The following is an 18,412-nucleotide window of genomic DNA, read 5'->3' as shown; positions in this document are numbered from 1 at the left end:
GTCAGTGTTTGCCCATTGTAAAATCTTTCCTCTCCAAGTTACATTCTGACATTTACCAGATGGTGACATTTTAACTGCTGGCAGGTGATGTCAATGGAAGGAGATGCTGCTTGCTTTTTTTTTTTGGCAGTTGGACCAGCTGTAAACAGCTGGTATTTCCCACCATGCAACAGGGTTCACAGACCGGAAACTGTCAGGGCCATGGTCCTGACATCCCACTGTAGAAGGGGTTTCACCACAATATCAGCCATACAGAGCACCCTGATGATCCGTTTGTGAAAAGGAAGATTTCTCATGAGAAAGGGGGTATCAGCTACGGATTAGGATGAAGTTGAATTTGTAGTCACTGTTTCTCTAAGTGAGTGACTGCAGTTACCCAAAATGCATCACCACTAAACATGCAAATGATCTCTTTATACCCCTGAACCACGGCTTACATCCATAACCGTTGTTGTATAGCACACCTGCAGGTTATAAAATTTCCAGAGCCACATCAACCCAACATGCAGACAGCCTGTTTCAAACTGTTGGTTCTCCTCAGTGCATTGCAGGGATTGATATGGCTCTATGGGATAGGGGATTGGACCAGTACTACAGAATACCAAAGCAGCTCGGGGTGGCCCAAAACTACTACTGTCACATGATGTTAGACTTTGGTATCTAGCATCAGCGAAGATCTTTGAAATTAAAGGATATTTTTTAATGTAAACGTGTTCTTCTTGTGCGCTTAGAGCAGGTGTGTCAAACCGGTCCTACGAGGGCCGAGATCCTCACACATTTTGTATACAGCTCAAATAAATTGATGGGACTGAATCAGGAAAGGTGAAGTCCATCAGGTAGAACACATTCCTCTCTTTCTCAGCCCATCCTAAACACTGGCATGGATGTGGCCCTCCAGGCCTGGAGTTCCAAACGTGTGTCTTAGAGAAAGGTGCACATCAAAGATACCCTCACTACACTTCACACATAAGATGACAGTACAATGTATGTAGGCAAATGGAACAGTAGGGCAAACTGGTGGCAAATGTGAGAATATGGGTCAGTTATGTACAGTGATACCTGGGCACATGATGAAGGACCAGTTGTAATGATTTTCTGCAGGGCACATGCTGACATCCAGGACTGGTTCGGAGTAGCTGGATTTGGTGGTGGGCGGTGGAGTGGGCAGTTTCATCGGTCCTCTATATGAAGCCTCCATACATTGTCCTTTGCCTGTATTGCTGGGATCTGTACACCAGCCACACCCGGGCTGCTCCAGGCACTGTGCACACGTCCGATACCCCGAACAGTTCTCAGCTGGGGAAGAGAAGGATAAGCATCACAGGAGGATGGAGAGGAGCACAAGAAGTAAGCATACAACATTCTGTAACTCTGCTCAACTGCCTCTGCCTTAAAGGGAACCTGAAGTGAGAGGTATATGGAGGATGCCATATCTAGCAACTTAAGACTGGTCGGGTGTGGCTCCTTGATGTATTACCCTTTATTTGTAAAATGATGTGCTTTAAAGAGGCACTATAGCGAAAACATTTAAAATTTCAAATATGTGCAAACGTACAAATAAGAAGTTTGTTTTTTCCAGAGTAAAATGAGCCATAAATTACTTTTCTCCTATGTTGCGGTCACTTACAGTAGGTAGTAGAAATCTAACAAAAGTGACAGGTTTTGGACTAGTCCATCTCTTCATAGGGGATTCTCAGGGATTTACTTATTTTCAAAAGCACTTAGTGAATGGCAGTTGCTCTGTCCAACTGTCAAAAAAGTGTGTAGGGAGCAGGGAAGCTGGCCAGCATCATTGTTTAAATCCCTTTTAGGGAATACCTTTATAAAGAATAAAAGCCTTGCTGAGAATCCCCCATGAAGAGATGAACTAACCCAAAACCTGTCGCTTCTGTCAGATTTCTACTACCTACTGTAAGTGACAGCAACACACACACATGCTTTAAAGCAAACCTCTGAACTGATTGATTTCTAGGCAGAGAGAGCTGTGTGTGCAAAGAACATGCTACTAGTACTGGCGGTGATCTGTGCCCCAATATACAGTACTAGTCAACCTAAAAGCACTGACACAGGGACAAGGGACGCAGAGACACTTGCAATTTATTATGTAGGATTAAAAAAAAAAAAAAAAAAAGTTATTCACAATAGATGCCCTTTAATCTGCTTTGAGCTGTACAATGCCAGCAGTGGAGTGATATACTGTATTAGATTTCTGCTGCAATGTGATCTAATACTGTTCAAATCGTTACACCGAGAAAACAACTTACATCAGGGAGATAACCCTTAATACAATCTACCGCAAGTCTCAATTTCATTGATTAACTGCAATTATCTGCTGACGTCTATGTGACGGTTATCAAAGGATTTCCTTATTCCCAGACTTCCTGCGTCCGTCACACAAACTACCAACAATGCTGCTTTCTGTAGGCCGGAGTACCAGCTGTTTATTGCCTCTGTCGCACAGGGAGTGCCGTGTCCCCTCTGTAAGTAGCATGAAATCTGTGTCTGGTCAGCTCACTATCTCTACTAAAATAGAAAAACTCAAAAAGCTGATGCATTATCAACTGAGAGCAGAAGAATAATTTCTGGCACATGCACGGTGCATCATAAAGAAATTAACTGCGCTCATAAACTGAGATAGCCATAATGTTCAGTTCAACTGTCACCAGTCAAACTGTGTCCGTATAGTTCAATTCCAGGAGACCAGATGACTTCATGGAATCCAGTTAACATGTCATGTAAGAGAAAAGGGAAGGCACATAGCGTAATCCAATTATTAACTCAGTAACCGTCACCTCCTCTCCAATGCAACTCAGTGCGACACAACCCAACACCTAGTGCAGTGACACACTCCCCTCTAGAGCGTCCGCACTCACTTAACAAGCCTCCCTTCAATCCGGAGGTACAGATATATCGCATAGGGGGTAGGCACATTCACTGGTCGCTTCGTCACCTCATGGGTTTCTAGGCTTAAAAATCTCCATGTAGTGTAAAATAATTTATTAAAAAAGTAAGAAAACTGAATTGCACTCCCTTGATGAGTCATACTATGACTAAATGCGTAGGGCGGAGCTGCGCATCACATGACCGGCAGTTGTAGGAGACACCAGGAAGCAAGGCGGCATGTGCATCAGCGGTTGTCCGGGACCGCAAAAGATCGTCTTTACACGCTGTTGACCTTCTGCTTTTGTGCGTGTAATTCAGTTTTCTTATTAGCTACAGTACGGTTAAGTTGGCCATACACTAAATAGATGGCCCCAGGAAGATCCCTCTTAAATCAAATCTGATATGATAGAGATTGAACCCTTCCACTCACTGTACATAGATTTTCAGTAGATTTCAAATTTCTTACAATAGCTGCTGGTGCTCCTCCCTGTCTCTTCTCTCCTGGGGCACCTGTGTCTTGTGATAAGAAAGTCCGAACACTGAAGGCCCACTGGCACATACTGTATGTGACCACTAGAGGCCTCTAGCGGTCCTTACGAGACACAGGTGCCCTGGGAGAGAAGCGACAGGAAGAAATGCTGCTGGCTATGGAGAGAAGACACGGGAAGCATGCCGGTGAACAGGTGAGTGTAAGCTCCACTGCCATCAGTGTGCGTCCCCCTTCCCAAAATTGCAGCACCGAATTCTGGCTAATTAGAGCGATCGGGAAAAATCGTTACGTGTATGGTCATCATTACACTGGCAGACTGGTACCCACAGACATGTAAAATGCACACATATTAGGTGTACATTGTTCTCAGAGTAAAATGCAGCATAAATTAATATTTTCCTACGTTCCTGTCAGCTACAGGAGGCAGCAGAAATGTGACAGATCTGAACGCTTTTGGACTAATCCATCTCCTTATAGGGGATTCTCAGGAATTCCTTTATATTCAAAAGCACTCCCTTGGTTGACAATTATTATTATTTATTTATAAAGCGCCAACGTATTCTGTGGCGCTGTACAATGTAAGAAAACAAACAAGGGATACATAATGATACAGACAATGATATACATCAAATATGAACACTAGTACAAAATGGTGGCTTTCCAGCACCATTGACAATAGCACATTCTAACTGCCAGAATAGTGTGTGCAGGGAAACTGGCTTTCCAGCACCATTGCCAATAGCACATCCTAACTGCCAGAATAGTGTGTGCAGGGGAAACTGGCTTTCCAGCACCATTGCCAATAGCACATCCTAACTGCCAGAATAGTGTGTGCAGGGGAAACTGGCTTTCCAGCACCATTGCCAATAGCACATCCTAACTGCCAGAATAGTGTGTGCAGGGGAAACTGGCTTTCCAGCACCATTGCCAATAGCACATCCTAACTGCCAGAATAGTGTGTGCAGGGGAAACTGGCTTTCCAGCACCATTGCCAATAGCACATCCTAACTGCCAGAATAGTGTGTGCAGGGGAAACTGGCTTTCCAGCACCAGTGACAATAGCACACCCTAACTGCCAGAATAGTGTGTGCAGGGAAACTGGGTTTCCAGCACCATTGACAATAGCACACCCTAAAAGCCAGAATAGTGTGTGCAGGGGAAACTGGCTTTCCAGCACCATTGACAATAGCACATCCTAACTGCCAGAATAGTGTGTGCAGGGGAAACTGGCTTTCCAGCACCAGTGACAATAGCACACCCTAACTGCCAGAATAGTGTGTGCAGGGAAACTGGCTTTCCAGCACCATTGACAATAGCACACCCTAACAGCCAGAATAGTGTGTGCAGGGAAACTGGCTTTCCAGCACCATTGCCAATAGCACATCCTAACTGCCAGAATAGTGTGTGCAGGGGAAACTGGCTTTCCAGCACCATTGCCAATAGCACATCCTAACTGCCAGAATAGTGTGTGCAGGGGAAACTGGCTTTCCAGCACCAGTGACAATAGCACACCCTAACTGCCAGAATAGTGTGTGCAGGGAAACTGGCTTTCCAGCACCATTGCCAATAGCACATCCTAACTGCCAGAATAGTGTGTGCAGGGGAAACTGGCTTTCCAGCACCATTGCCAATAGCACATCCTAACTGCCAGAATAGTGTGTGCAGGGGAAACTGGCTTTCCAGCACCATTGCCAATAGCACATCCTAACTGCCAGAATAGTGTGTGCAGGGGAAACTGGCTTTCCAGCCCCATTGACAATAGCACATCCTAACTGCCAGAATAGTGTGTGCAGGGGAAACTGGCTTTCCAGCACCATTGCCAATAGCACACCCTAACTGCCAGAATAGTGTGTGCAGGGGAAACTGGCTTTCCAGCACCATTGCCAATAGCACATCCTAACTGCCAGAATAGTGTGTGCAGGGGAAACTGGCTTTCCAGCACCATTGCCAATAGCACATCCTAACTGCCAGAATAGTGTGTGCAGGGGAAACTGGCTTTCCAGCACCAGTGACAATAGCACACCCTAACTACCAGAATAGTGTGTGCAGGGAAACTGGCTTTCCAGCACCATTGACAATAGCACATCCTAACTGCCAGAATAGTGTGTGCAGGGGAAACTGGCTTTCCAGCACCATTGCCAATAGCACATCCTAACTGCCAGAATAGTGTGTGCAGGGGAAACTGGCTTTCCAGCACCAGTGACAATAGCACACCCTAACTGCCAGAATAGTGTGTGCAGGGAAACTGGCTTTCCAGCACCATTGACAATAGCACATCCTAACTGCCAGAATAGTGTGTGCAGGGGAAACTGGCTTTCCAGCACCATTGCCAATAGCACATCCTAACTGCCAGAATAGTGTGTGCAGGGGAAACTGGCTTTCCAGCACCATTGACAATAGCACATCCTAACTGCCAGAATAGTGTGTGCAGGGGAAACTGGCTTTCCAGCACCAGTGACAATAGCACATCCTAACTGCCAGAATAGTGTGTGCAGGGGAAACTGGCTTTCCAGCACCATTGCCAATAGCACATCCTAACTGCCAGAATAGTGTGTGCAGGGGAAACTGGCTTTCCAGCACCAGTGACAATAGCACATCCTAACTGCCAGAATAGTGTGTGCAGGGGAAACTGGCTTTCCAGCACCATTGCCAATAGCACATCCTAACTGCCAGAATAGTGTGTGCAGGGGAAACTGGCTTTCCAGCACCATTGCCAATAGCACATCCTAACTGCCAGAATAGTGTGTGCAGGGGAAACTGGCTTTCCAGCACCATTGCCAATAGCACATCCTAACTGCCAGAATAGTGTGTGCAGGGGAAACTGGCTTTCCAGCACTATTGCCAATAGCACATCCTAACTGCCAGAATAGTGTGTGCAGGGGAAACTGGCTTTCCAGCACCATTGCCAATAGCACATCCTAACTGCTAGAATAGTGTGTGCAGGGGAAACTGGCTTTCCAGCACCATTGCCAATAGCACATCCTAACTGCCAGAATAGTGTGTGCAGGGGAAACTGGCTTTCCAGCACCATTGCCAATAGCACATCCTAACTGCCAGAATAGTGTGTGCAGGGGAAACTGGCTTTCCAGCACCATTGCCAATAGCACATCCTAACTGCCAGAATAGTGTGTGCAGGGGAAACTGGCTTTCCAGCACCATTGCCAATAGCACATCCTAACTGCCAGAATAGTGTGTGCAGGGGAAACTGGCTTTCCAGCACCATTGCCAATAGCACATCCTAACTGCCAGAATAGTGTGTGCAGGGGAAACTGGCTTTCCAGCACCAGTGACAATAGCACACCCTAACTGCCAGAATAGTGTGTGCAGGGAAACTGGCTTTCCAGCCCCATTGACAATAGCACATCCTAACTGCCAGAATAGTGTGTGCAGGGGAAACTGGCTTTCCAGCACCATTGCCAATAGCACATCCTAACTGCCAGAATAGTGTGTGCAGGGGAAACTGGCTTTCCAGCACCATTGCCAATAGCACATCCTAACTGCCAGAATAGTGTGTGCAGGGGAAACTGGCTTTCCAGCACCATTGCCAATAGCACATCCTAACTGCCAGAATAGTGTGTGCAGGGAAACTGGCTTTCCAGCACCATTGCCAATAGCACACCCTAACTGCCAGAATAGTGTGTGCAGGGGAAACTGGCTTTCCAGCACTAGTGACAATAGCACACCCTAACTGCCAGAATAGTGTGTGCAGGGGAAACTGGCTTTCCAGCACCATTGCCAATAGCACATCCTAACTGCCAGAATAGTGTGTGCAGGGGAAACTGGCTTTCCAGCACTAGTGACAATAGCACACCCTAACTGCCAGAATAGTGTGTGCAGGGGAAACTGGCTTTCCAGCACCATTGCCAATAGCACATCCTAACTGCCAGAATAGTGTGTGCAGGGGAAACTGGCTTTCCAGCACTATTGCCAATAGCACATCCTAACTGCCAGAATAGTGTGTGCAGGGGAAACTGGCTTTCCAGCACCATTGCCAATAGCACATCCTAACTGCCAGAATAGTGTGTGCAGGGAAACTGGCTTTCCAGCACCATTGCCAATAGCACATCCTAACTGCCAGAATAGTGTGTGCAGGGGAAACTGGCTTTCCAGCACCATTGCCAATAGCACATCCTAACTGCCAGAATAGTGTGTGCAGGGGAAACTGGCTTCCCAGCACCATTGCCAATAGCACATCCTAACTGCCAGAATAGTGTGTGCAGGGGAAACTGGCTTTCCAGCACCATTGCCAATAGCACATCCTAACTGCCAGAATAGTGTGTGCAGGGGAAACTGGCTTTCCAGCACCATTGCCAATAGCACATCCTAACTGCCAGAATAGTGTGTGCAGGGGAAACTGGCTTTCCAGCACCAGTGACAATAGCACACCCTAACTGCCAGAATAGTGTGTGCAGGGAAACTGGCTTTCCAGCACCATTGCCAATAGCACATCCTAACTGCCAGAATAGTGTGTGCAGGGGAAACTGGCTTTCCAGCACCATTGACAATAGCACATCCTAACTGCCAGAATAGTGTGTGCAGGGAAACTGGCTTTCCAGCACCATTGACAATAGCACACCCTAACTGCCAGAATAGTGTGTGCAGGGAAACTGGCTTTCCAGCACCATTGACAATAGCACACCCTAACTGCCAGAATAGTGTGTGCAGGGAAACTGGCTTTCCAGCACCATTGCCAATAGCACATCCTAACTGCCAGAATAGTGTGTGCAGGGGAAACTGGCTTTCCAGCACCATTGCCAATAGCACATCCTAACTGCCAGAATAGTGTGTGCAGGGGAAACTGGCTTTCCAGCACCATTGCCAATAGCACATCCTAAGTGCCAGAATAGTGTGTGCAGGGAAACTGGCTTTCCAGCACCATTGCCAATAGCACATCCTAACTGCCAGAATAGTGTGTGCAGGGGAAACTGGCTTTCCAGCACCATTGCCAATAGCACATCCTAACTGCCAGAATAGTGTGTGCAGGGGAAACTGGCTTTCCAGCACCATTGCCAATAGCACATCCTAACTGCCAGAATAGTGTGTGCAGGGGAAACTGGCTTTCCAGCACCATTGCCAATAGCACATCCTAACTGCCAGAATAGTGTGTGCAGGGGAAACTGGCTTTCCAGCACCATTGCCAATAGCACATCCTAACTGCCAGAATAGTGTGTGCAGGGGAAACTGGCTTTCCAGCACCATTGCCAATAGCACATCCTAACTGCCAGAATAGTGTGTGCAGGGGAAACTGGCTTTCCAGCACCATTGCCAATAGCACATCCTAACTGCCAGAATAGTGTGTGCAGGGGAAACTGGCTTTCCAGCACCATTGCCAATAGCACATCCTAACTGCCAGAATAGTGTGTGCAGGGGAAACTGGCTTTCCAGCACCATTGCCAATAGCACATCCTAACTGCCAGAATAGTGTGTGCAGGGGAAACTGGCATTGCCAATAGCACATCCTAACTGCCAGAATAGTGTGTGCAGGGGAAACTGGCTTTCCAGCACCAGTGACAATAGCACACCCTAACTGCCAGAATAGTGTGTGCAGGGAAACTGGCTTTCCAGCACCATTGACAATAGCACATCCTAACTGCCAGAATAGTGTGTGCAGGGGAAACTGGCTTTCCAGCACCATTATAAATGTCCTTTCCAGGGAGTGCTTTTACAAAGAAATAAAATACTGAAAATCCGCCTAAGGATATAGGCTAGTCCGAAAATCTGTCAGATTTTTACTAGCAACTATAGGGGAAAAAAAAAGAGATGTATAGTGCATTTAACTCTGGGATAAATGTACAATTAATATACATGTATTTTAAATTTTACTAATTTTTGTGATGATAGTCCCTAAAGAGACTCTGAAGCGAGTTAAAATCCATGTTTTTAACTTTTATGTATGATAAGCACTATAGCTGGTGCTAAATCGTTGCATCCCGCTGCAAAACGAAGTGTTTATACCCTCCTAATCGCAGTGCAAAAATCCACAGCTTTCTTGGTGGTGGATTTTGCTGCCCAGGGAGGCAAAGCTTTGAGCTGCAGCTCTGCCTCCATTCACGTCAATGCACCGCAAATTTCCGCCTCTCCCCCACCCCTTGAGAGGGGCGGGGAGAGGCGGCAATCAGCGGGGATTGACTGTGGAGGAGGCAGAGCTACAGCCATAAGCTCTGCCTCAATCAGGAAGTGCTCCCCGCAATTAGCCCAGGGGATTTGGGGGGTATAAACCCCTCGTTTTGCTGCAGGATGCGGTGTTTTAGCACAATAGTGCTTTACATAAATAAAAGTTAAAAACATGGATTTTAACTCGCTTCAGTCTCTCTTTAAAAGGACAACAGTAGTGAGAGGGATATGGAGGCTGCCATATTTATTTCTCCTTTTAAGCAATACCAGTTGCCTGGCTCTCCTGCTGATCCTCTGCCTCTAATACTTCTAGCCATAGACCCTGAACAAGCATGCAGCATATCAGGTGCTTCTGACATTATTGTCAGATCTGACAAGATTAGCTGCATGCTTGGTTCTGGTGTTATTCAGACACAACTGCAGCCAAATAGATCAGCAGGGCTGCCAGGCAACTGGCATTGCTCAACAGAAAATAAATATGGCAGCCTCCATATTCTTCTTGCTTCAGCTGTCCTTTAAGTCTGAAACAACAGTCCATACATGAGCCAAGCTAAGCAGTCCTAATGGCTCTGGAGCTTGTGAAGGAGGACTCATGGCTGATACATTTATCATATTGCTGTAACCAAAGATCACACATCATGTGAAAAGGGGCCACAAAAACCCCAAAAAACCTTCATTCATGGCTCTGCAGCAACATGAGACCTGCATTAAGGAAGACAGACCTGTTGCTGTTACACCTGGAAATGGATATACATACGTGGGCAGTTGCTCATTGTGTACCACTCCATACACTGTCCATAGGGGAAGGAAGCCACGTAAGCGTTCGAGTCCACACACTGCTTCATGTTACTGCACCACATGCACTCGGAACTGGCGCTGGTGCACTCTGAGCACTGCCCCCTGGAGGCACAAGGGGTGCGGCACTGCTTGGCGCTGTGATTAGCTGAAAAGCAAAACAAACAAAAAAGTGTCATTTAATGAGACTAACACTAAAATATACAAACTCAACCCAGAGTGAAATGAAATATAATTTACAGCCTCTCCTACACGCCCTACAAAAACAAGGCTCTCATAGAATCTGCCACATAGGTCATAGGCTAAGTATGGCTTCCCACCAAAAACTGCTGACATTGTTAGACAAATTGCTAACAGAGTGAGGAGCCTCGGGTAAGGAAACACAAACCAACCGAAGAACAGGAAAGCCTCTGGATACTCTAGATCAGGGGCAGGGAACCTATGGCTGGGGAGCCAGATGTGGCTTTTGATGGCTACATCTGGCTCACAGTTAAGAGTTGATTCACTAAGCTACACTGCTCAAGCAGCGCAAATAACATTTTCAAAGTAGGTACGCTACTGCTGTAGCATGTACTGCTAACTTACTCACGCTACTCCAAAACGAACAGCTGCTGCAATTGTCCCACTCTGGATCCTGTCAGGTACAGTGACTTTTAGGACGAGATCCCTGCACTGTGATTGCCCAATAGAATGTCTGTCACTTGACAGGCAGCCTATTGGGCAAAAAGTGTGGGGATCTGGTCCCACAAAGTGAATCAACCCCCAAGTCAGCTAACTAATTGTACAAGCTGTTAGTCGGTATTTCTCCTGTCTGGCTCTCAGGGAAATTGCTGATGTTGCTGAAACCCAAGAGAAGCTGAAGACGTCTGACCTTCCACTGCCCAGTGGATCAACTGTATACACATCACCATGACAACAGGGACAGCTCTTTGCTGCGCATGCGCACTCTCCCAGTTTGAAACGTATTGTATGGCTCTCACAGAATTACATTTTAAAATATGTGGTGCTTATGGCTCTCAGCCAAAAAGGTTCCTGACCCTCGCTATAGAGGCATACCGTGTCCCTCCTGCTGCTTGCTGGGACCCTACAGAAGATCTGGGCCACATTTATTTTCATGCACCAGCACAACCGCGCCTCCACAGTAGCACGAAGCCCCACGAGCGTCTCTGGCTTAAGGCGCACACTGCGCTGTCCTGCTGAAGAGCGCGGCTGTCCTGAAGAGGAGTGACCCGAATTTTCCATCTGACAAGCCCTTGTCAGATTTATTTGGAGTAACAAATAGTCTGTCTAAATGGCCAACTTCTTTTTACCAGAACCAACTAAGGAGGCAAAGTGCTTAGCTACATCTGTTACTGCATGTAGTGTTTTTATTTAGGGGAGGCAGTCACTACTGAGACATCAACTGAGCCCAACATTCTTCCTGTTACTGGAAACTGCAAACAAGCGTCTCTTAAAGGGAACCCGAGGACAGAGACATATGGAGGATGACATATTTATTGCCTGTTAAACAATGCAGATTGCCTGGCTGTCCTGCTGATCCTCTGTCTCTTAGGCCCCATTCACACTAGAGCGTTTTGCCGCGATTTCGGCAAAACACTCAAACGCTAGCACTTTTTAAAAGCGATAGCGTAATGAAACCCTATGGGCCCGTTCTTACTTGGGCGATTTGCGCTAATCGCCCAAAAACAGGCAAAAATGCCAAATGCAAACGCGTAGTCTGTACCATTTTCAGGCGATTTCCCGGCGATCGCGTTTCAGTGCTATAGAATCGCTAAACGCGATCGCCACAAAATTGACGCACTGTTCAGTGATTTTTCCGCATCAAATCGCGGAAATCACTCCTGCAAAACGTTTTGAAGACGCAGGTGTGAATAGAGCCTAATACTTCTAGCCATAGACCTTAACAAGCATGCAGATCAGATGTTTCAAAAAAAATCTGACTGGATTGGCTGCATGCTTGTTTCAGGTGTGTGACTCAGACACTACTGATGACAGAATGGCCAGAAGGATGCCAGGCAACTGGAATTGTTTAAAAATAAATATGGCAGCCTCCACATGTCTCTTAGCTTGGGTTCCTTTTTAAACATGGAGGCTTCAGTGCTCCAGTCTCACAGACTGCATGGCTATGGACAATGGAAAAAATTATAGCTGGACACTGGCCAATCTTTTTAAGATGCAAGGAGTGTGATGCTATATTTTACTATAGCCATTATTTCTCGAGTTATGATAAAAAAAAAGTATATTTTGAGTCCTGAAGAACCGGATCTGAACTCATTTGAGGTGAACAGAATGTACCGAAGTGATCCTTTCTCTATTAGCACCCCTGCATAGCAGTTTACAGATTCCAGCAGAGATGGAGATGCAGATGGACCTCCATGTCCTCACCTGGCTTCTCACAGACGCTGCCATTGATGGGATGGATGCAGGTCGCTGCTTTCAGGCCCGTGGTGGACGGTTCGGCCAGATACCCACAGAAGCCGGCGTCACTGGGCTCCCCGGCCTGCCACTGCAGGGTAGTGTTGGCAAAGGGTGACATGTCCTCCCAGCACCAGTACGACACATTGATCTTCCTGAGCCCCACCCAGGGGGTGAGCTCCGGCTTTGGCTGTAATCAAAGGGGAAACGCTCATAAAGGTGGCCATACACTTATAGATTTGCAGCAGATTCAACCATCAGATAGATTTGTGGCAGATGCCTGTCAAGTCCAATCTGACAGGAATCTATCTGATGTGTGCCACACGCTAGGAACAGATTTCCAATAGATTTCAAAATGAAATCTATTGGAAATCTATCTAAATGCATTATTGGACCATTGGATCCAATGGAACTCTATGGGCCATCGATCTGCTGCCAGCATCAGATGGACCTAGATTTTCCATCCTGTCAGATAGATCAATTACATAGAAATCGATCGAAATCGGCAACAAATCGATCAATAGATTTTAAAGAATCCATTTCTGATTGATAGATTCTATAGAATCGATCGATCGCTGAAATCGACCAATCGACGGGCCCCTTAAAAGCAGAACATACAAAGGGGATCCTCATTCATGTGCATATTTTACTTTTGTGATATTTACATGTGTCCTGTGACTGTACTGAGTTCAGTAAGCGCAATAGTATTTCTGTTTTAGCTACAGCCAAAATTTTCTATACGGTAAAGTATTGAAAAATATGTCAGCACATAAACACTGGAAAATACGCCTGGCTATAACGTTCTTTCATGAAGTATGCCAAGTACCGTCACTACTGTAATCCCCCACAACATGCAAAGGGGACAAAGTACAGGCATGGAGGGGTAGAGGGAACGGAAGAGGGAGAGAGGAAGAGGGGTAAAGGAAATGGAAAAGGGGGATAGAAGATCAAAAGGAAGGAGGGAGGGAAAGATGAGATAAAAAGATGGGGAGGAGAAGAGGGAAAGGAAGAGAAAAGCAAGGAGAGGAAGGGGAAATGGAAGCAAGAGGGATGGGAAGAGGAAATGGAAGAGGGAGAGGATAAGGAAATGGAAGTGAAAGAGAGGATGAGGAAATTGAAAAGAGAGAGGATGATGAAATGGAAGACGGAGAGAATAAGGAAATGGAAGAGAGGGAGAGGATGTTGAAATGGAAAAGGGTGAGGATGAGGAAATAGAAGAGAGGGAGAGGCTGAGAGAGAGGTGGGGCGGCAAGGAAAAGGGAAGGAGAGGATGAGGATGGGACAAAGAAGGTAACACAGGAGTTCGGCTGAAACATTAAAATGTGTGCCAGTGTGCTCAGGTTTACCCCCTTATAACTTGATAAGTTAAAGGGGAACTGAAGAGAGGTATATGGAGGCTGTCATGTTTATTTCCTTTTAGACAATACCAGTTGCCTGGCAGCCCTGCTGATCCTCTGCCTCTAATACTATTAGCCATAGCCCCTGAACAAGCATGTAGCAGATCAGGTGTTTCAGTGGTTCAGACTTATAAGTCTGATCTGACAAGACTAGCTGCATGCTTGTTTCTGGTTTTAATCAGATACTACTGCAGAGAAATAGACCAGCAGGGCTGCCAGGCAACTGGTATTGATTAAAAGGAAATAAACATGACAGCCTCCATATACCTCTCTCTTCAGTTCCCCTTTAAGAGAAGCAAAGTGTTTCTGATTGTGTCTACGTAGCCAGTTAAAGCACAACAAGTTTTTGACTGTAAATAACTACATCACTTTACATCGTCTGCTTTTCCCCTCACTTGTGCTATACCAGGCAATTGTCCCTCATTCTCCCCCAACAACCAATGTGACTAACTTGCATCCCAGCTTATCAGTGTGTATTTTGCTGAACGGATGTGGTGACATGGAGCTGGTTCACAGAACGGTGAAAGTGCTTTTTGTCAGAGGGCGACAAAAGCACTGTTTAAAGTGTACTGAAGCCGAAGCTCGGGTACTAAATGAGATACTTACCTAAAGAGAGGGTAGCCTCAGGATCCTATTGAGACTTTTCTCAGTGCTCTGATGTCCCCCCTCACTGAGCGCAGACCCCGGAAGACTGGCGACAAGGCATTGTCGCTAATCATATCTGGGCCGTGCACCTCCTCTTCCATCAGTGGCCGTGCAAGCATGCCGGAGCAGCTCATAGCCGGAGCCACTCTGTGCTACTACTCATGAGCGGCTACTGCACGGCCGCACTTGTAACAGGAGAAGAGCACAGCTTCCATGTGGAGGGAGGATGCACTGAGTGTAAGGAGGGCCATCGGAGCTGGGAGGGAAGCCTCAACAGAATCCTGAGGCTTCCCTCTCTTTAGGTAAATAACTCTTGCAATCGACCACCATTCTATTCAAATTAACAGGAGCAGTTTTTTAAACGACAGTGACTGCAGATGCAGTCAACTTCTCATGGATGCTGTGTATAGTATGCAGTGTTAGCACGGTTCCTTTGTCCCCTAAGAGCTCAAAACAAGACGCAACAGCGAAACAACGGAAACCAATCCGAACGCTTTTCTGCTCAGCAGCAGAAAAACATGTAGCATCAGCTAAACGTGCCGCCGATAGCCGTTCCGCAGAAGCCCACGTGAACCAGCCCTTATTAGTTGGCATAAGAAATTACCTGCATGCTTTGCAGCTGTTTCACCACAAATTCTACTTTCTTCTGGGTGGTGAGGGATGCCAGCATGGCATTCTGGGTGCGGCAGGCCAGCTTGGAGTTGTCGTAGTTCTCCTGGGTGATGGCAATCTTCAGGCATGAGCTCTCTACCAGTTGCCAGTTGGCACCACAGATGTTTTCTGAAGGAGATAAAATAAGAGCTTCAGATGCTTGTGAGGTTCTGATTTACTGTGATGACTTCCTGGTTTAATGCATGATCGTGACCAGCAAATCAAAACCTTACAAATCTATCAGCTGATCAAACTGATCACATGCTTCTCCATGAGTTCTGAGCATTGCCACCCAATATGGTAAGCAGGTGATAAATTACCTGGCAATCCTATACATTCCTGGTTCCGAGGTTCCCACTGGCAGTTCTGGTCCATGGCGCAGCTCTTGCAGCTGGTCTTCTTGTTACAGTAGAAGCCATAATTGTTCTTGGGACACTGGTCATATGATGTAATTGGCCCCTGCCCAACATTAGACACTTGTTACAAGACTGTACATCAACACACAACACTACAGCTTCAATTCACTGAGACATGTTCAGTAAAAAAAAAAAATAAAGGGTTGGTAAAATACTGCATTCTGTGTTTTAGAGAGATGCAGAGACCAGCAGTGGCTGTGATGTTACATTTCAAATTAAAAAAAAAAACCTCTGCTAATGGATGCAGCTAAAATCTATTCTACACAAACCACATTTTTAACATAAAAAAAAGGAACCTGCTTACACAGCTATTAAAAAAACTTAGACATAACTTGTACATTGTAGTTTTGGAACACTTGCTTATTGATAGCTGCCCCTTAAAGACTGGGTTCCAAGGTTTATATACTTTCAATTACTGTATTTTAACATTTTATACAGAGTGGCATGCACATAGAGTGGAGTATATTGCTGTATTAACTAGACTTTAACCACTTTAGCCTTCAGGACGTAGCTCCTACGTCCAAATATGCATTCTGGACGTAGGAGCTACGTCCATGAGAAAACCGAGCCACTGGGGTTCGCAGGGCCGACACCGCCGGGGTGCGCGGGCTGCCCATTAGCCCAGAGGTCAATGAATGAAAAAGCAGTTCCCATTCATGGATCTAAGTCCCTTAGAATGATCGCTGGCTATGGAGAAGCCGCGATTGTTCTGTTACACATCCCCTCTTCACTTCCTGTAAGAACGCTTACAGGAAGCCAAAAAAAATTAGTAAAACTACATCTACATACATTTTTATTAAAATGAATAGACATTTTTACATTTAAAATTAACGGTTTACCTCCCACACACCCAAAAATATTTAAATTAAATTTTTAATTAAAAAAATTACAATAAAAAAACATAGTTACCTAAGGGTCTGAACTTTTTTAATATGTATGTCAAGAGGTTAAGTTACTAATATTTTTTTAAATTATAAGCTTGTAAATAGTGATGGATGCAAAACTGAAAAAAATGCACCTTTGGTATGGTTTATACCCCCCAAATCCCCTCTCCTGTGTCCGGGGAGCACTTCCTGCTTGGGGCAGAGCTTATGGCTGTAGCTCTGCACTTTGGCTCGTCACTCCCCACTCATCACCGCCTCTCCCCGCCCCTCTCAGTCTTTTTTCACTGAGAGGGGTGGGGAGAGGTGGATATCCGCCAGCAGAGTGACACTCATGGAGGCAGAGCTGCAGCTCATAGCTCTGTCTCCACGAGCAGCAAAATCCATGACCAAGAAAGTCGTGGATTTTGCAGATGGGATTTGGAGGGTATAAACCTCTCATTTTGCCGTGGGATAGCAGCGGTTTGGCAGGGATTATGGTTACTCAAATAAATATAAGTTAATAAAGATAATTTAGACTCGCTTCAAAGTCTCTTTAAAGCTATAATGGCCAAAAACTGACAAATCATGATTTTTTTCCATTTTTCTCTTGATAATTTAGAATAAAAGGTACTTATCCGTTAGCCGGGCGCATCCGGCAGGTGGCGCTAATTACTATTCCCCCTCCAGGCCGACATGGATAGTAGGGAAAGATGTAACTCTGGTGGAGTTTTGTCGCCACCTAGAGGATGCGCCCGGCTAACGGATAAGTACCGAATAAAATATTTCTTAGCAAAATGTCACACCCAAAGAATGCCTGATTGGTGGCAGAAAAAACAAGATATAGATGCATAAGGTGAAAAAACACTGAAGGCTGAAGTGGTTAAACAACCAGAAAGCCCACACATCAGCCGATCCTCATCAGTGCCGGATAACAGAGACTCTACTGCACTGACAAGTAAAGTGCATGTCCAAGCTGCATGAAATTAACTTTATTAACATATGTATCAGCTCAAAACCATTAGTATCTTACTAACCATTTTTAATTACCGTACTAAATAATATGAAATTAACTTTATTTTCCTGCCTAGTTTATCTAGTTTTCACCTTTTCTCTGCTCCTCCTGCCTTCTATTACCTCACAAATGGCTGTTTGTTAGTTCCCGACAGCTCCCGGCTGGAGATACCAAATACCTCACTTTTTTTTTGCTCTTGGTGATAAGACATTTATGAGGCGTTTACCTCACTAGTCAGTCATTTCATTTTTCCATGCAGTTATACAGGTGAAACTCGAAAAATTAGAATATCATGAGAAGGTCCATTTCAGTAATTCAACCTAAAAGGTGAAACTAACATATGAAACAGGAACCCTTTGCAGGTGTTTTGGATGAATTAGCTGATTAGAGTCTGACACATTGAACCTAGAATATTGAACCTTTTCACAATATTCTAATGGTCTGAGATTCTGATTTTGGGGTTCTCATAAGCTGTAAGCCATAATCATCATCATTAGAACATATAAAGGCTTGAGATTTCTCGCTTTGCATGTAATGAGTCTATTTCATAAGTTATTTCACCTTTTAAGTTGACTTACTGAAATAAATGGACTTTTGCACAATATTCTAATTTGGTGAGTTTCACCTGTAGGTTTAGTGAATTGACATTTCACAAAATGTTTGGTAAAATCAGTTGTTTTCTGCATTAAAGCACCTGGCAATGATTAGTCATTTGAAGCCATACCGGTAGT

At 45.4% G+C, this 18,412-nt stretch overlaps 1 protein-coding gene across 1 annotated transcript in view; it reads right to left on the bottom strand.

Annotated features, from left to right (window-relative positions):
- ATRN (attractin) overlaps positions 1-18,412 on the bottom strand; it is a 263,895-nt gene that overhangs the window by 122,089 nt on the left and 123,394 nt on the right. The window contains exons 14-18 of the mRNA XM_068274687.1: positions 15,711-15,849; positions 15,344-15,519; positions 12,668-12,887; positions 10,245-10,430; positions 1,060-1,296 (exon numbers count right to left, since the gene is read on the bottom strand). Coding sequence (XP_068130788.1) covers positions 1,060-1,296; positions 10,245-10,430; positions 12,668-12,887; positions 15,344-15,519; positions 15,711-15,849 — 958 coding nt within the window. The remainder of the gene's footprint in view (positions 1-1,059; positions 1,297-10,244; positions 10,431-12,667; positions 12,888-15,343; positions 15,520-15,710; positions 15,850-18,412) is intronic.

This window comes from Hyperolius riggenbachi, chromosome 1 (genome assembly GCF_040937935.1).
Source record: "Hyperolius riggenbachi isolate aHypRig1 chromosome 1, aHypRig1.pri, whole genome shotgun sequence".
In the NCBI taxonomy this organism is placed as follows: Eukaryota; Metazoa; Chordata; class Amphibia; order Anura; family Hyperoliidae; genus Hyperolius; species Hyperolius riggenbachi.
Note: the sequence above shows the minus strand (reverse complement) of the source record. Positions and strands in the feature narration are given on the sequence as shown.